The following is a 14121-nucleotide window of genomic DNA, read 5'->3' as shown; positions in this document are numbered from 1 at the left end:
AGAGGGAGAGAAAGAGAGAGGGAGAGGGAGAGATATGGAGAGAGAGAGAGAACTTGCGCGGGCACGAGTTCTTCACAGATGAGACATTAGCACGGGCCGGCGCAGAAGCCAAAAGGAAATGTTTTTAGCGCTGCCATGTGAAAGTCATTTTCGCTGGGAAAGAGAGAGAAAGAGGAGGAGGTGGGGAGATGGAGAGGGGGAGGAAGGGGGGAGGCCAAGCCAACGTCTAGAAACTCAATTAGGTGTACTTTCGCTTTTTTCCTTCCTTTTTTTCCAGACGCACTCTAGTGAATGACCCACATTCAATTCACAGCATAACTGTAACAAAATGTACAGGAAGAAGGAGAAGAGGGAAGGAGGGGGGGAGGGAAAAAAACAACAACTAATTACCATAGCTACCCAGATTAGCTAATCATGTTTATGATGGGATGTCTGCAGGACAATGAGGCGCTCTGAACGGCACACTAGGAGATTTCCATCATGTGCTTATTCTGGTCATGAGCAGGCTCCACGGCCAACACTTGAGGACTACTACAGTGACTGCCGGAGCACGTTCGACAGGAGGTTGAGAGGAGCCGGGCGGTGGCACGCGATTGGCTACGGGAAGTGAGGAAAGTGACTTCCGATTGGTCAGTTACCTGTGAACAGGACGTCTCCGCCGTCCAAGGTGGCCGACTCGTCGGTCATCTCCACGATGTTCAGGTTCAGGCCTGAGAGAACCCTCTTCATGTCCTCCGTCTGAAGGAGAGAGAGAGAGAGAAGGGGGGGGGGGTGTTATTTGCGGTGGACTTACACTTGGAAAAAGAGGCAATAAGTTCATCGTGTGACATAATCTAACATTACACAGAAAATGTACATGGAAAAAGTGACAGCACGGAGATAAAAAGAAACACAGGAAATGTGCTTCAAGCAAATTATGACATGAAATTCTGTGAAATGAAATCCAGTGATGATAGCCCCCATATGTGTGGATATTAGATAAGCAAACAGGAAGTGGTGAAATGTTATTGTGTGCGAGTGAGTGTGTGTCTGTGGGTGTGTGTGTGTGTGTGTGTGTGTACGTCCACATGTGTGTGTGTGTGTGTGTGTGTGTGTGTGTGTGTGTGTGTGTGTGTGTGTGTGTGTGTGTGTGTGATATGGTAGCTGGCTGCCTCCCATGGCCCCTCGCTGCATAACAAACTGAAAGCAGCCCGTGCAGAACACTGCGATGACATCATCTCAGAGGGACCAGGGGGCTGATGTCATCGCAAAAGGAAATATGTTAAACTTTTACAAGGAGAGAGAGGTAAAGGAAGTGACCTGCAGAGGAAAACAACCATAAAAAATGGACGAGAGAAAAGAGAGAGAGAAAAAAAAACCTACGCTCCCAAACCGTCGGAAACGTCGCCCCCAAAAAACTGGTCAGCTGTCTTTCGTGCGGCCGTCTGGAGAAGCTCCTCGACAGCAACCGCGGCAGCAGCTCTGGGGGCCGGCGAGAGGTCGCGCGTTTTTACTGTCCGGCTTGGCCGCTCCCCGGAGGGCTGGGAGCAAGGCCCAGGGTTTACGGCCGAGTCAGTCTTTCCACGGCCCCTATCTCACGGTGAGGTCAGCCGCTTCGCTAATTCAAGGCTTCTGCTTCTACTCACGATGGCCGAGCCAAAACATGAGGTCACCCAGGTGGGCCGCTGCCATGGAAACGACCCCCCCCCCCGCCTCACTTCATTCCATGAGATAGTGCGCTTCATCCATTTGTCCCCCCCATTTCGGCCGTTTCATATAATACATACGGGGGTGCTTGTTTGGTTTACGGTATCGTTATTTGTTTAATCGGAGCCCAGGGAGGTTGGCTTCATGTTACGGTAAATAAACAGTCTTAAGAGTTTAGTCTTCGCTAAACTACTCATCGGGGAAACAGAATTACCCAGAGCCGAGGCAGGACTCAACACAAGAAATGAGACGACCAAAATCTGTTTTATAACGCTGGTACCACTTAACCTACATAACGGCAGTGCGATTCTAACCCACGCAGTTTAAGTTTCATAACGTGTTTGAAAGGTATGCTAATTCTTCTCTAAATAGCATTTAGGGTAATATAAACACGTATGCAAACGTGCAAACACTTGCACATTCCTTCTGTGCGTTTTTTCCCCCCTCAACCTCTGTGTCTCCTCGTTTACCCCAGTATTTGGGTACACTGTGTTCCTTTTACAGCCCGACCTTCCTGAGTCTGCCCTGCCAAACATATCTTGGGAAAAGCCGTTGGTGGCCTTGACTTGGAAGGGGTTCTTGTGCTATGCATGTAAATATCATAGCATTCTGGTCTGTCATTATTCCACACTGCTAACATATTGTCAGGCTGTTTAGCCCCGGCCGCAGAAACCGCTGTTGGAAGTGACTGTGCCATAGAATCCAATGTTACTGAAAAGAGCTTTCAGAATGCAGCTTTGTTTGGCCGATGCCAGTGAAGCCTGAAACGTACGCCTCTACTTATGCAGACTGCAGTGAATGAGAGGCATCTTCACATTAAATGATCTGCTCTTTAACTACACAGTCCATCATAAAGGGCATTTTTGTTCAGGGTTCTGTGACCTTGGAACAGATTTGACCCGGAGGTGTGTTGGCGCTCCACTGCAGTCAACTGCCCTGGTTAGCTTAACATACAAATTGTGCACCCAGACAGCCAGAAGTATCAGCATGGTTCTGTCAACCCCCTCCAAAATACACCCCAAGCCCAACCCACCCCACCCCACCCCACCCTCCAGGCCCCCATGCAATTGCCACCGCACCCTGCCTCTCACGCTTGAGGGGGTTAAGATTGGCATCATCAGACCCCCTCCTCTGCAGCGAGGCAGCCCCAATGGTGGAGGGAGCAGGGAGGGGCTCCGTGCAGACAGCGGGGGGTTGGGGGGGGGGATGGGGACTGCAGGAGAGGCAGACGGTGAGGGCCACATCCTGAACTCCCATTCCTTTCACCTGACCTCAAAGAGAAAGACAGAGAGAGAGAGAGATATGGACCTGGATGAAGGGCCAGAGGTTGTTTTTGCCACTCGCTGGCCGGGTCCTCACTCAGTCTGGCTGGCTGACCTCTGCAGTGCACCCTCTGGCTCTCCCTCCCTCCCTCCCTCCCTCTCTTTCCTCCCTCCCTCCCTCCATCCCTCCCCCCATCTTGGTGTCTGCTGCAAAAGCCCATGTGGTGTGGCGGTGGCGGGAGCCTGTTGCTATCTCAGCTGCGAGTCCCCTTCCAGGAGCTGCTGCTGCTCAGAGAGAGTGAGGAGAGCGGGGAGCGGGGAGCGGGGAGAGGAGAGAGGAGCCGTTGCATCAGCCCCCAGGCATTTCCTGTGGCACGAGGCGCCGGGGAGCAGCCAGGCCGCAAAATGCGCCGCTGCCGCGACTCAAAGGCATCTCCCCCCCTTAAATGCGAGCTCTAGATGAGGCAGGGAGAAGGGGACAGCCACCATATGCGTGTGTGTGTGTGCGTGTCCATCGGTGTTTTGCAGGAGCGTGTGCAATTGTGCGTTTGCGTGCTTGCATTTGTGGTTGTGCAGCAGACACAAATCATTTTCTGTGTTCGGAGCAGGATGCATTTGGGTGCATGTCTGCGTCTACAGTACATCACCGTATATGTGATCTTGTGCTACTATACTATGTGGGTACAATGATTATACTACAGTATGTACAGTATGTGTATAATAGTTACTCTTCTGTGCTCATGTCTGTGTATAGTGGACAGGCTTGTGGTGTGCATATGCATGTGTGTGTCAAATGTGTAGGCCTGCAGGCCCCTTGCCCATGTGTGGTTATAGGGTGCAGAGCAGCAGAGGGGGTCGACTCTTTCCGACGGCACAAAACTGGTTCCGGATCACACGTTTACATGGTGCGGATGAGTAATCTGCACCAGATGGAAACTACAATGGAGGAGGGCCTCCACGGGAAACGCATACACATACAAAAAAAAGTGTCCTGTTCCGAGCGCTTTGTGTATACATGTGCACGGGGATATTGAATGTCATGCTCCGCAAGTACGGCGCACTATCAAAGGCTGCCATCCACGCCGCAGACGATAAATTAGCATTTCCAGGAATAAAAGAGCTCGAGGAAAGTCTAGCTCCAATGAAAAAGGCTCAGGGGGAAAGAATTCCAGTCAGCGCGATTTCGAGGCCCACCCACCTCCCCGAAACCGCAAAACAGCATCCATGACATAACTTTGCATGTCACAACAGAATCAAAGGCAGAGATACATCAAAGCCTATTATGAGACACAGGGAACATTCTCACGGAAACCAAGAGCATCTCACATGGCTAGTGTCTGTCTAGAGGTTTTCGTCAAGGTGCCGGCCTGCACTGCGTTTTTTACAAGCTGCCAAGTTCAACGGCAACCATTGCAACTGTTCTATTCTTGAATATGGATGGTTCTACAGCCTTAAATGAATCTTTCTACACTACTGAAATCTGGCTGCCAGGTTTTTGTCGACTACACATTATTAATCTCATTTTTTTCAGATTACATGTCACCCTGCTATCTCTCTGAAGGCCTGTATTGGTGGATCCATCGGTGAAGCCTGACCCTTTCATCACAATGCGGTGGGGTACATATTAGGTCAAAGGTAGATGTTTGCCAGGCCCATTTTGTACCAATCACTTCACAGGAAGCCTAATCAAACAGCCGTTTAAGAGTTTTTCCCCCCCTTCAAGAGACGTCTCAGCATCACCTCATCACGCATCGCTGGCTGTCGGCACACGCTACTCTGGTTCTGTTTTCCTTGTGCGCTCCACTTTTCTGGGCTTTTGAAAGAGAGGTACTTGATGAAAGCGCATCCAGCTCAAAATTGATTCGTGTTCAGGAGTGCATTTAGAGTAGACGAAATGTGCTACGGCCGGACGAAATGTGCTACGGCCGTGCCAAGTAGGCCAGTGGGATGTTCCAGAGCGTCTCAACCTGACCGCAGTGAGCATCCTGCCTAAATGCCCTGGGAGGGAGCGAGGGATGAAATGTCAGCTCTTGCGCGCACACACACACACACACACACACAGCTGCTCTAGCACTGAGTCCAGCTCGCATCTTCCCGCTCAGCTTGAAGTTTTCAGGGGGATGGTTTGCTGTGTGATTTTTGACCATCTTCAAATTCACTTTGATGGCATATGGTCAAATGAAGGTCAAACAGGCACACGTGCCATTCCCTTTTGCCAAAGACTGTTTGTCGCTTAACAGAGAGGCTACACCGGATGTCCAATTGAAGTGCTCCGTTCGCTTACCTTAAAAATTGTTTTAGAAGATTGAGTCTAATTTTCTTTGAACGTACGTGCTTCTATCACACCTGGTGTAGCCAGGTCCATTGATTTTTGTGGAAGCTGATTGTTGCAGTCAGTGCATTTAGTTGGCGTGAAAGTCATTTTGCAAAACCAGGATTGGACCCTGGCATGGGTCCTGAGACCAACTGGAAGATGTAGATCGAGTGGAGTCTCAAAAACAGTGGACAATCTCAAAAACATTGACTACTAGAAGATGGCGATGTGGCAATCCACGCTTGTGGGTATGCTCTACATGCTCTATTTGCAAAGCTGCAAATCATGCACGAGGCTTCTGCCCGTCTTCACAGAACCTCTGTATCCAAGTACTAAGCAGTTTGCATGATTGCACGCTTTGGACAAAGGCGTCTGCTAAATAACCATAACCATAACCATGATTTATGGGAAAGCAAAAAAGACCAAATGAACCAATAAATGAAATAATAATAATTAAAAAAATGAATAGAGTGGCTTTCCAGTTTTCCAGTTTAACTTTTCGTCTTTGACTAGAAACATAGGTGAATAAGAGCTGCGTGTTCAGTATATGTTGATTACATAAATGGACCACGGATCAAAACCATAATGGAATGTTCACAGCAGCATTATGGACCAACTGCGAAAACAGCCTTAGACTATATACTGCCTTTAACAGATGATTGAACGTCAAGACACATGGTTTTTCATGTCCCTTAATAGATAGGTTTCCCTCATATAACTTTGACTCCTTTGAGTACTTTTCTCTCTTCACCTTTCTCTCTCTCTCTCTCTCTTTGTGTGTGTGGAGGCGCTCCATGTAATTGATGTGGTAACAATGATTGACAGGTCCCTCCCTATCTGCGCGAGACAGGAAAACAATTAGCATGCCCGGCTCTCAGCGCGGCTCTCGGCCGGCTAGCTGGCTGGCCACTAATGCGGAGAAATGAACCTTGAAGCATGGTGCCAGCGCTGCATGACAAAAGACCCCCCCCCCACCCACACCCTGCCCCCCCCAGCACCCAAGCGCCTCATGCCGGTGAGGGCCTCATGCCTCGGCCCTGGAAGCTCACTCGCTCGCTCAGCGTGTGTGTGTGTGTGTGCATGGCATGAACAAGTGTTTGTTTGTGTGCATGTTTGCGTGAGTGTGTCTGTGCATGCATGAGGGAGAGTGTGTGACAGACTTGCAAGCATGCTGTGTGTGTGTGTGTGTGTGTGTGTGTGTGTGTGTGTGTGTGTGTGTGTGTGTGTGTATGTGTGTGTGTGTGTGTGTGTGTGTGTGTGTGTGTGTGTGTGTGTGTGTGTGTGTGTGTGTGTGTGTGTGTGTGTGTGTGTATGTGTGTGTGTGTGTGTGTGTGTGTGTGTGTGTGTGTGTGCATGACATGAACAAGTGTGTGTTTGGCTTGTGTGAATGTGTGTGTGTGTGTGTGTGTGCATGTGTGCATGTCTGTTTGTGCAAGTGCACCTATTTTGAGACCGTGCTTAAGAGCCAGTGTTGCATAACTAGCTCTATAGCTGATGTATGGTCTAAAAGAGACCTAAAAGTGCACATTAGAGAAAGAGAGGGACAGGTAGGGCGTAGACGGACACGCAACGCAGGTGGTTGGATGAAGAGCATCTATGTCTATGGCTTTCTCATCCAATCCATTTCCCTTCTCAAAATCTCCCATCTCAGCATCCTGCTCTCCACTTCCACATCATCCATCAAGCGTCATTAAGCATTCATTATCTCTCTGGATCTCATCTAATTTAATCATCTCTCACATTCCTCTCCCGTCCTCTTAATCAGTCTCCATTCAGCTCTCTCTCTCTTGCTCACTCCTTCTCTCTCTCTCTCTCTCTCTCCTTCTCTGGCTCCCGTCTCCCTTTTCTCTTTTTCACCCCTCCATCTCTCTCTCTCTCTCTCTCTCCCCTTCTCTGGCTCCCGTCTCCCTTTTCTCTTTTTCACCCCTCCATCTCTCTCTCTCTCTCCCCCCTTCTCTGGCTCCCGTCTCCCTTTTCTCTTTTTCACCCCTCCATCTCTCTCTCTCTCTCTCTCTCTCTGCCTCTGTCCATTCCCTGGCACTGAAACAGGGCGGGAGTGCGGTCCAGGGCGCTGACCTGTAAAACAGTGTCGCTGTCACTGCTCTGTTTTTCGGGGGCCCTTTTGTGCGGAGATGCTTCTCACAGCATTCCTGCATTCCCCAGAAGAGAGAGTGGGGGAGAAAAAAAAACACAATGCGCCCCTTTCTGTTCGCCAAACTTTACAGTTCAGATTACCGGGAAAACCCAAAGGACCTTTTTTCCCCACTCTCCTTTTTCTCTTTCTCTCTCTCTCTCTCTCTCTCTCTCTCCTCTTCTCTTTCTTTCTCTCTCTCAAACCCATACCACCCACTCCATTTGCATTGACATAGAGGCAGTATTATTATCAGGCTATTTAACACAGCGAGAGGTGAGGCCGGAGCCAAAGCTCTGGATTGGGGGGAGCGGTGGGTTCCAGCGGGGTGGCTGCTGAGTGTGTTGTTGGTGGTTGTTATAAGGGATGGGGTGGAGGGTGAAATAGTGGGTGGGCTGGTTTTACACCATTGGAAGCAATCAATAGAGCCCCCTGGAGCCATTCCATTTAGACACCCAGAAAACAGTGTGTGTGTGTGTGTGTGTGTGTGTGTGTGTGTGTGTGTGTGTGTGTGTGTGTGTGTGTGTGTGTGTGTGTGTGTGTGTGTGTGCGTGTGTGTGTGTGTGTTTACGTACACATGTGTGTGTGTGTGTGTGTGTGTGTGTAGTCTTGCAGGCCAGGGTACTTAAATTGGTTCGATGTGTCACAGTTATCCACATGGGGCTGTGGGAGGGGTCCCAAGTCCAACCACAAGTGCTGCAGTATCAGAGCAAATGTGTAAAAATTGGCTCATCTGCCCATTTCCATTGGGAGTCGCACTAGTATACGCCTCGTAGCGTACTGTACTCCACAGAATCTCACACAAATATACAGCTCTGGAAAAAATTAAGAGTTCACTGCACTTTTTTCTGATGTCATCCTATGGTTGCTGAGTGACATTCGAAGGAGCTGACAGTCACATTATAAAATTAAGAGACCACTGCAAATTTGAATATGACCGTCAACTCATATGAATGTCACTCGAGCAACTGTAGCATGACATCAGAGAAATGTGCTGTGGTCTTCATGGCTTAGTATCAACCCCATGACCTCAGGGCCTCCGATGTCATTTGCCAACTACAGCCAGGGACACCGTATACGCACAATATCTCCCAAGATAAGGACCGCGGCAACAGTTGGTTGCTCCACGCTGGAATGGATCTACAGTGCGCGGCCCCATCCCGGGCCCCCTCGTGCAGGGGGGGAGAGAGGGAGGGAGAGAGAGAGAGAGAGAGAGAGGGAGAGAGAGAGAGAGAGAGAGAGAGAGAGAGAGAGAGAGAGAGAGAGAGAGGGAGAGAGAGAGAGAGAGAGAGAGGGAGAGGGAGAGGGAGAGGGGGAGGGAGAGAGAGAGGGAGAGAGAGAGAAAGAGAAAGAGAGAGAGAGAGAGAGAGAGAGAGAGAGAGAGAGAGGGAGAGGGAGAGGGAGAGAGAGAGAGAGAGAGGGATAGAGAGAGAGAGGGAGAGAGAGAGGGAGAGACCACCCCGAGGCTAAGGCTCCCCAGCCGTGACCGCCCGCCCGGGCCCCCTCTCCTCTCGGCCATTTCACGCCTCTCCGGTCCAGAGAGAAGCACGGAGCACGAAGCCCATCGATGATGATGCCTCTGACGGGTCTGACGGCTGTAAATGGCCCACCATTAACATTCCAACTGAAGAAGCTAATCTGGCTAAACACCACACCCACCTCACGGACGCACGCACCCACATACAGACACACGCACACACACACACACACACAGTCACTGGGATTGGGAGAAGAGGACCCCTGGAGGTAATATCATATAGATGCTTTTGGACTGAAGTCATGTGGAGGGGTGGGTGCGTCCGTGCAGAGGCACTCTTGCTCCTCTGTGTTGTTCACAATGTGACACTTTTTTTTCGGTGGCTTACATAAATGATTTATTGTTATGTGTTTGGCAATGAAACTCCCCATCTCCCCCGCTACCTATTCACGGTCTCTCTCCCACACACAGGCACACAAATGCCCAATCCTTCCACTTTCTCTCTCTCGCTCTCACTCACACACACACACACACAACTAGTCACACAAACAGGCTGTCCTCTCACTTTCTCCCATTTCAGCAGGACATGCACAGCCAAAAAAACAAGAAAGCGTCGGGTAGGGAGGAGGGGAGGAATTGAGGAGGGGGGGGGGAGGAGGGAGGGCCATTGGGCTGCACAGCACCGTGATGGCCGCTCTCCTGTTCAAAAAAGAGCCCAATATCCCCAACAATGCACCGGTTACAGCGAGTGCCAAGCCCCGCGGGCCACACACTCAGTGGGCCATTCTCCACCTGAAGGTCCCCTCTCTCCGCCTCCAGTGGCCAGAGCCCCTTGGCCAGGCCGCTGCATTCCTCCCGCGGATGGGAGAGCTGAGACAGAGGGCATCCAGGGGCAGAGGCACTGTCTAGCACAGCACAGTCTTTCAGCCTCCCAAGCTGAGTGATGGGGAGAGGTGTGTGTGTGTGTGTGTGTGTGTGTGTGTGTGTGTGTGTGTGTGTTGGGGGGTGGGGCACATCCAATGTTGGCACCACACACTGGTATTCTGGCAAGCCCCGAGAGTCCCTCCTTAGACTGGAGATGTGCCTACGTGCTGCTCACAAAACCATTCATTGATTACAAATGAGATAGCAAAGTCCTCAGTATGCCTATATGATTATCCATGCATCCATATGTGAGATAATGCTTTAGTCTATCTTTATGCTATCTGTACTCATACGGAGGTCTTCAGTAACTAAAAATAAATGCAGAGAGATGAGAGCAAACTCTGCTGTATCCCTGTTGTGACTGGCTGTTTGATGACTTAGTGCTCAAGTTCATATTTTATGCATGCAGAGCCTATTCAGCTCTCTGTACATTTGACGTGATTTTGGAGGCAAATGGCTATTATATGTTATCAAATGTTTTTGTCTGAATTATAATGACTTATTGATAACAATCAATTTTACACAAAGGTATCGGGCAAAGTCCATCCAAAACCCAGTCTATTGCATTTTAAAATTCACAAGATAAAATCTCCATTATGACAGCCCATGCAAGTCAATTTCAAGTTAAAACATGGAGGGCTCAAAGTTGTCTGTGACATTCTAAAAGAATAAAATAGTGACCAAATTCCAGCTATGGAATGTAAATTTCACCACGAAAAATTAGAGAGCAGTATCAAATTGTTTGAGGAATTTGGACTTTGACGTCAGCGAAACAGTAGATGCGTTTGACTCTACTTACAGACAGGTGGGATTGGCGACCTGCGTTCAAAAGTACATTTTCTGAATGCTTTTGATGGATCAGTGACTTTCTTCAACAGTAATTAGATGCTGCACTAAAAGATATGCAGAATGGAATCTACTTCAGAGATAAGAGATCAAATGGCATATACTGTGGATCGGGTGCACAATTTAAACGTCAAGCTGCCCTTCAGATGAGAGTTTCAATTGGTCTGTAAGCTGCATACGGTCAACTGTTAATAGGGCCATGAGAGAAAAGGCAGGGAGCAGTTGGGGTGATGGACTGAAATCACACAAATACTCCAAACGATTTCTATTTGATTTGCCAATAATGCATTTTCTCAGCCTGATTGTGTGAACTGTCAGCGGGCTGATTGACGTCCATTAGCTCTAGCTTGGGCAGCAGCCCCTGGTCTTGCCTGCAGGATTGCATTACAGCGCTGGCGTCATACTCATGTTCAGATTCAATCTCTCCATGGAGTGCTGCTTTAGTGGAGGTCACGGGGTCAAAAGGGTCAAATTCAGGTTACAGAAATGCTAGGGCTAGCTAGCTAGTAGCACTGAGAGTTGAGTGCTAGCATACAAAATGCTTTGTTACTTTGCTAGAATACATACTCACAAAGTGAAAACAACAACAGACATTTAATATGGCCAACTGTCTCATCCAGTCCATGTTTAACTCTCTAAACATCTAAAAGCATGAAACACAGACAGCATCTTTAAGGAGCGGAATGTGAAATTCTGAAGTCTTTGAGCTGACACTCTTCCAATCACTTGCAATTGGGGCAGCCGTGGTGTACTGGTTAGCGCATCGGGCTTGTAACCGGAGGGTTGCCGTGTTCGATCCCCGACCAGTCCACCACGGCTGAAGTGCCCTTGAGCAAGGCACCTAACCCCTCACTGCTCCCCGAGCGCCGCTGGTTGGGCAGGCAGCTCACTGCTCTGGGTTGTGTAATTCACCTCACTGTGTGTTCACTGTGTGCTGTGTGTTCACTAATTCGGTTAAATTGGGTTAAATGCAGAGAACTGAATTTCCCTCAAGGGATCAAAAAAGTATTATTCTATTCTATTCTATTCAATATATCTAATATATGGGTCACGCATGGTACAACACGATATTGCAACATAGTTGGCCAGGCACTTAACTTCTGCGGATATCTGGGACAATACATAGGCGTTTCTGACATTATGTCAATGAGATGGATGTCATGAACAACAACAAAAAAAAGATCCAACTTTGACAGGTCATTTTGCAGTGATGGGGAGAAAAACAAACAAGAAGATAGCAAAATACTGCTAATCAAAACAAGCTCTTCATGGTGTGTCAAGGCACTTTTCAAACACACAACCCCAAGTACCAAGGAAAGCAACTGAACTGACAGTGGCAGGTATGGAATACCAACACAATGAAGCCATCTGCTGAAGAATTACGCAAATACTGCAAAAGTAGGTCAGTGGAATTCATGGAATCTTACACACACACACACACACTGAAAAACAACACACCCCTAAATAAATACACATGGACACACACACACACACACACACACACACACACACACACACACACACCATTATGCTGTGGTTTGAGTCGATGCCAGCTGGGATTTCGGTCAGAAAAATGGGGTCTGGGAGGTATGGACAATCAGGAGAAGGAAAAAAAAAACCTTACTGCTACTCAGGCTGACACCTTCTACTGTGAGCTCTGAAAACCTGCCTAGGGAGAAGGGCTGCCAAGGTGCATTATTGGTTGAAATTGAGATTTAGCCATCTCAGTTCAAGGGACTGGAATTCACTCGTAACACAGATATGCTATAAGAGTGTGTATGTGTGTTAGTGTTGTGTTTGTGTGTGTGTATGAGTGTGTGTGTGTGTGTCAACACATAACATGCTCACTACAAGAAGCTAAGGGCTTAGTTAGAAGTGTGTGTGTGTGTGTGTTTGTGTGTATGGCAAGAAGGCTGAGAGCCAGATAGAATTCTTTCTAAGGGCTGTAAGCTATTGGCATCAGTCGTGGGGGGAGAGTGTATGTGTGTGTGTGTGTGGGGGGGGGGGGGGGGGGGGGGGGTCTTGTTAAGTGTTACCATTCTCTTCCAAGAGCGACCGGACGACCCCCCGCGTAGCCCCCTCATGCTCCCCATTTTCCTCACCCTTCACCCCAGGAGTGAGGGTGTGTGTGTGGGTCCACTGGTGTTAGCACACCCCATTACCCCCAGAGGGTGTCGTTGGCGCGAAAGGTCTCCAGCTCCCCAAATGGAGACTCTGCTGCTCTGGAACCCACTGAGGCACCTGGTGTGTCAGCCAGGGCCTCATTCAGCATTCAAGGCATCGGGTGTCTCCCCTCTCCTCTCCAGCCACCACTGGGTATGGTGTCCCCTCCCACTCCCTTCCCCTGAGGCAGGCTTTGTGGACTTCCCACAATTACCAGGTTTGAATTTCATTTCATTCAGTCGCCCAAACGGAGTCACTTCACACCGGGATCGATTCTATTCGGGGGAGCTGCGCTGGTTGGGTCCTTCCTCACCTGTACCCTGTACCTGCCCCTCTGCCCAGGAATCTCGTTCTCCTTCGGCAGTTTGTCTTTTATCAGTCAGCATACCTGTGCTATCTCTCTCTCTCTCTCTCTCTCTTTATCGCCTCCTCTGCCTGTCTCCTCTTCTTCTTGTTTCTCTTTCACTCCTCGCCTCCTTCGTCTGTCTATTTACACTTACTGATTTTCGTTTTTTTTTCTCCCTCTCCTTTTCTGAAGAGTGGCAAAGGCTGCGCAAGCACTTCGGAGGAAAAGCTTGGGTTGTTTTGTTTTCATTATCGAGCCCCATCAGTCTCTCTCTCTCTCTCTCTTTCTCTCTCCCCCACTTGTTCTCCTGTGCCAAACTTAACTAAGTCTTCACAACCCCTTGAGCAAATATCTTACAGCCTGGCTGTCATTTTCAGAGTTCAGGAAAAAAAAGGAAAAGAAATGCTACAATAACAAAATAAAGCTGTAAAAATGATATATTCCAGTCATTTTAGATTTTACAACCGCCACTCATACATCAACCCTCAATGACACTTAATAGCCCTAAATGGAACCACCACTATAGACAATTAGCTCTTTCATGTTTTGTTTTCCATTGTGAAATGTATATTTGCCAGTCTCCCCAGTATTCAACAAAGACGGGCAAGCTGTTGGTAGTGGTGAGAGCTCAAGCAAAACCGAGTTTTACGACACTAAACTATTTCACTCATCATTATGGCCATGTTGTCAGAGGACCAAAGAGGATCCCCTCATCCCCACAGTGAAGAAACGTCAGGGGCCGATCAGAAGAAAAGAAAAATAACACATCGTTATTATGGGGAGAGACGTTAATACAAACACGGAGAGAATCCAACATTCCTTCCAGGGAACCTCTTGAGATCGATGGAAAGAAACACAACACTAATGTCTTAACAAGGCTCAGTATGAAACACACACACACACACACATACGCACATGCACACAAACACACATACAATCACAGTCGATGGCCGAGGTCTTACACCAACACAC

General features: G+C 48.7%; 1 protein-coding gene across 1 annotated transcript in view; it reads right to left on the bottom strand.

The window, feature by feature from the left end:
* Positions 1 to 14121, bottom strand: part of ddah1 (dimethylarginine dimethylaminohydrolase 1) — a 65657-nt gene that overhangs the window by 16206 nt on the left and 35330 nt on the right. Inside the window, exon 2 of the mRNA XM_062555605.1 lies at positions 639 to 738. Within this exon, the coding sequence (XP_062411589.1) occupies positions 639 to 738 (100 nt within the window). The remainder of the gene's footprint in view (positions 1 to 638; positions 739 to 14121) is intronic.

The sequence above is a fragment of the Sardina pilchardus genome, chromosome 15, assembly GCF_963854185.1.
Source record: "Sardina pilchardus chromosome 15, fSarPil1.1, whole genome shotgun sequence".
Classification (NCBI taxonomy): Eukaryota; Metazoa; Chordata; class Actinopteri; order Clupeiformes; family Clupeidae; genus Sardina; species Sardina pilchardus.
Note: the sequence above shows the minus strand (reverse complement) of the source record. Positions and strands in the feature narration are given on the sequence as shown.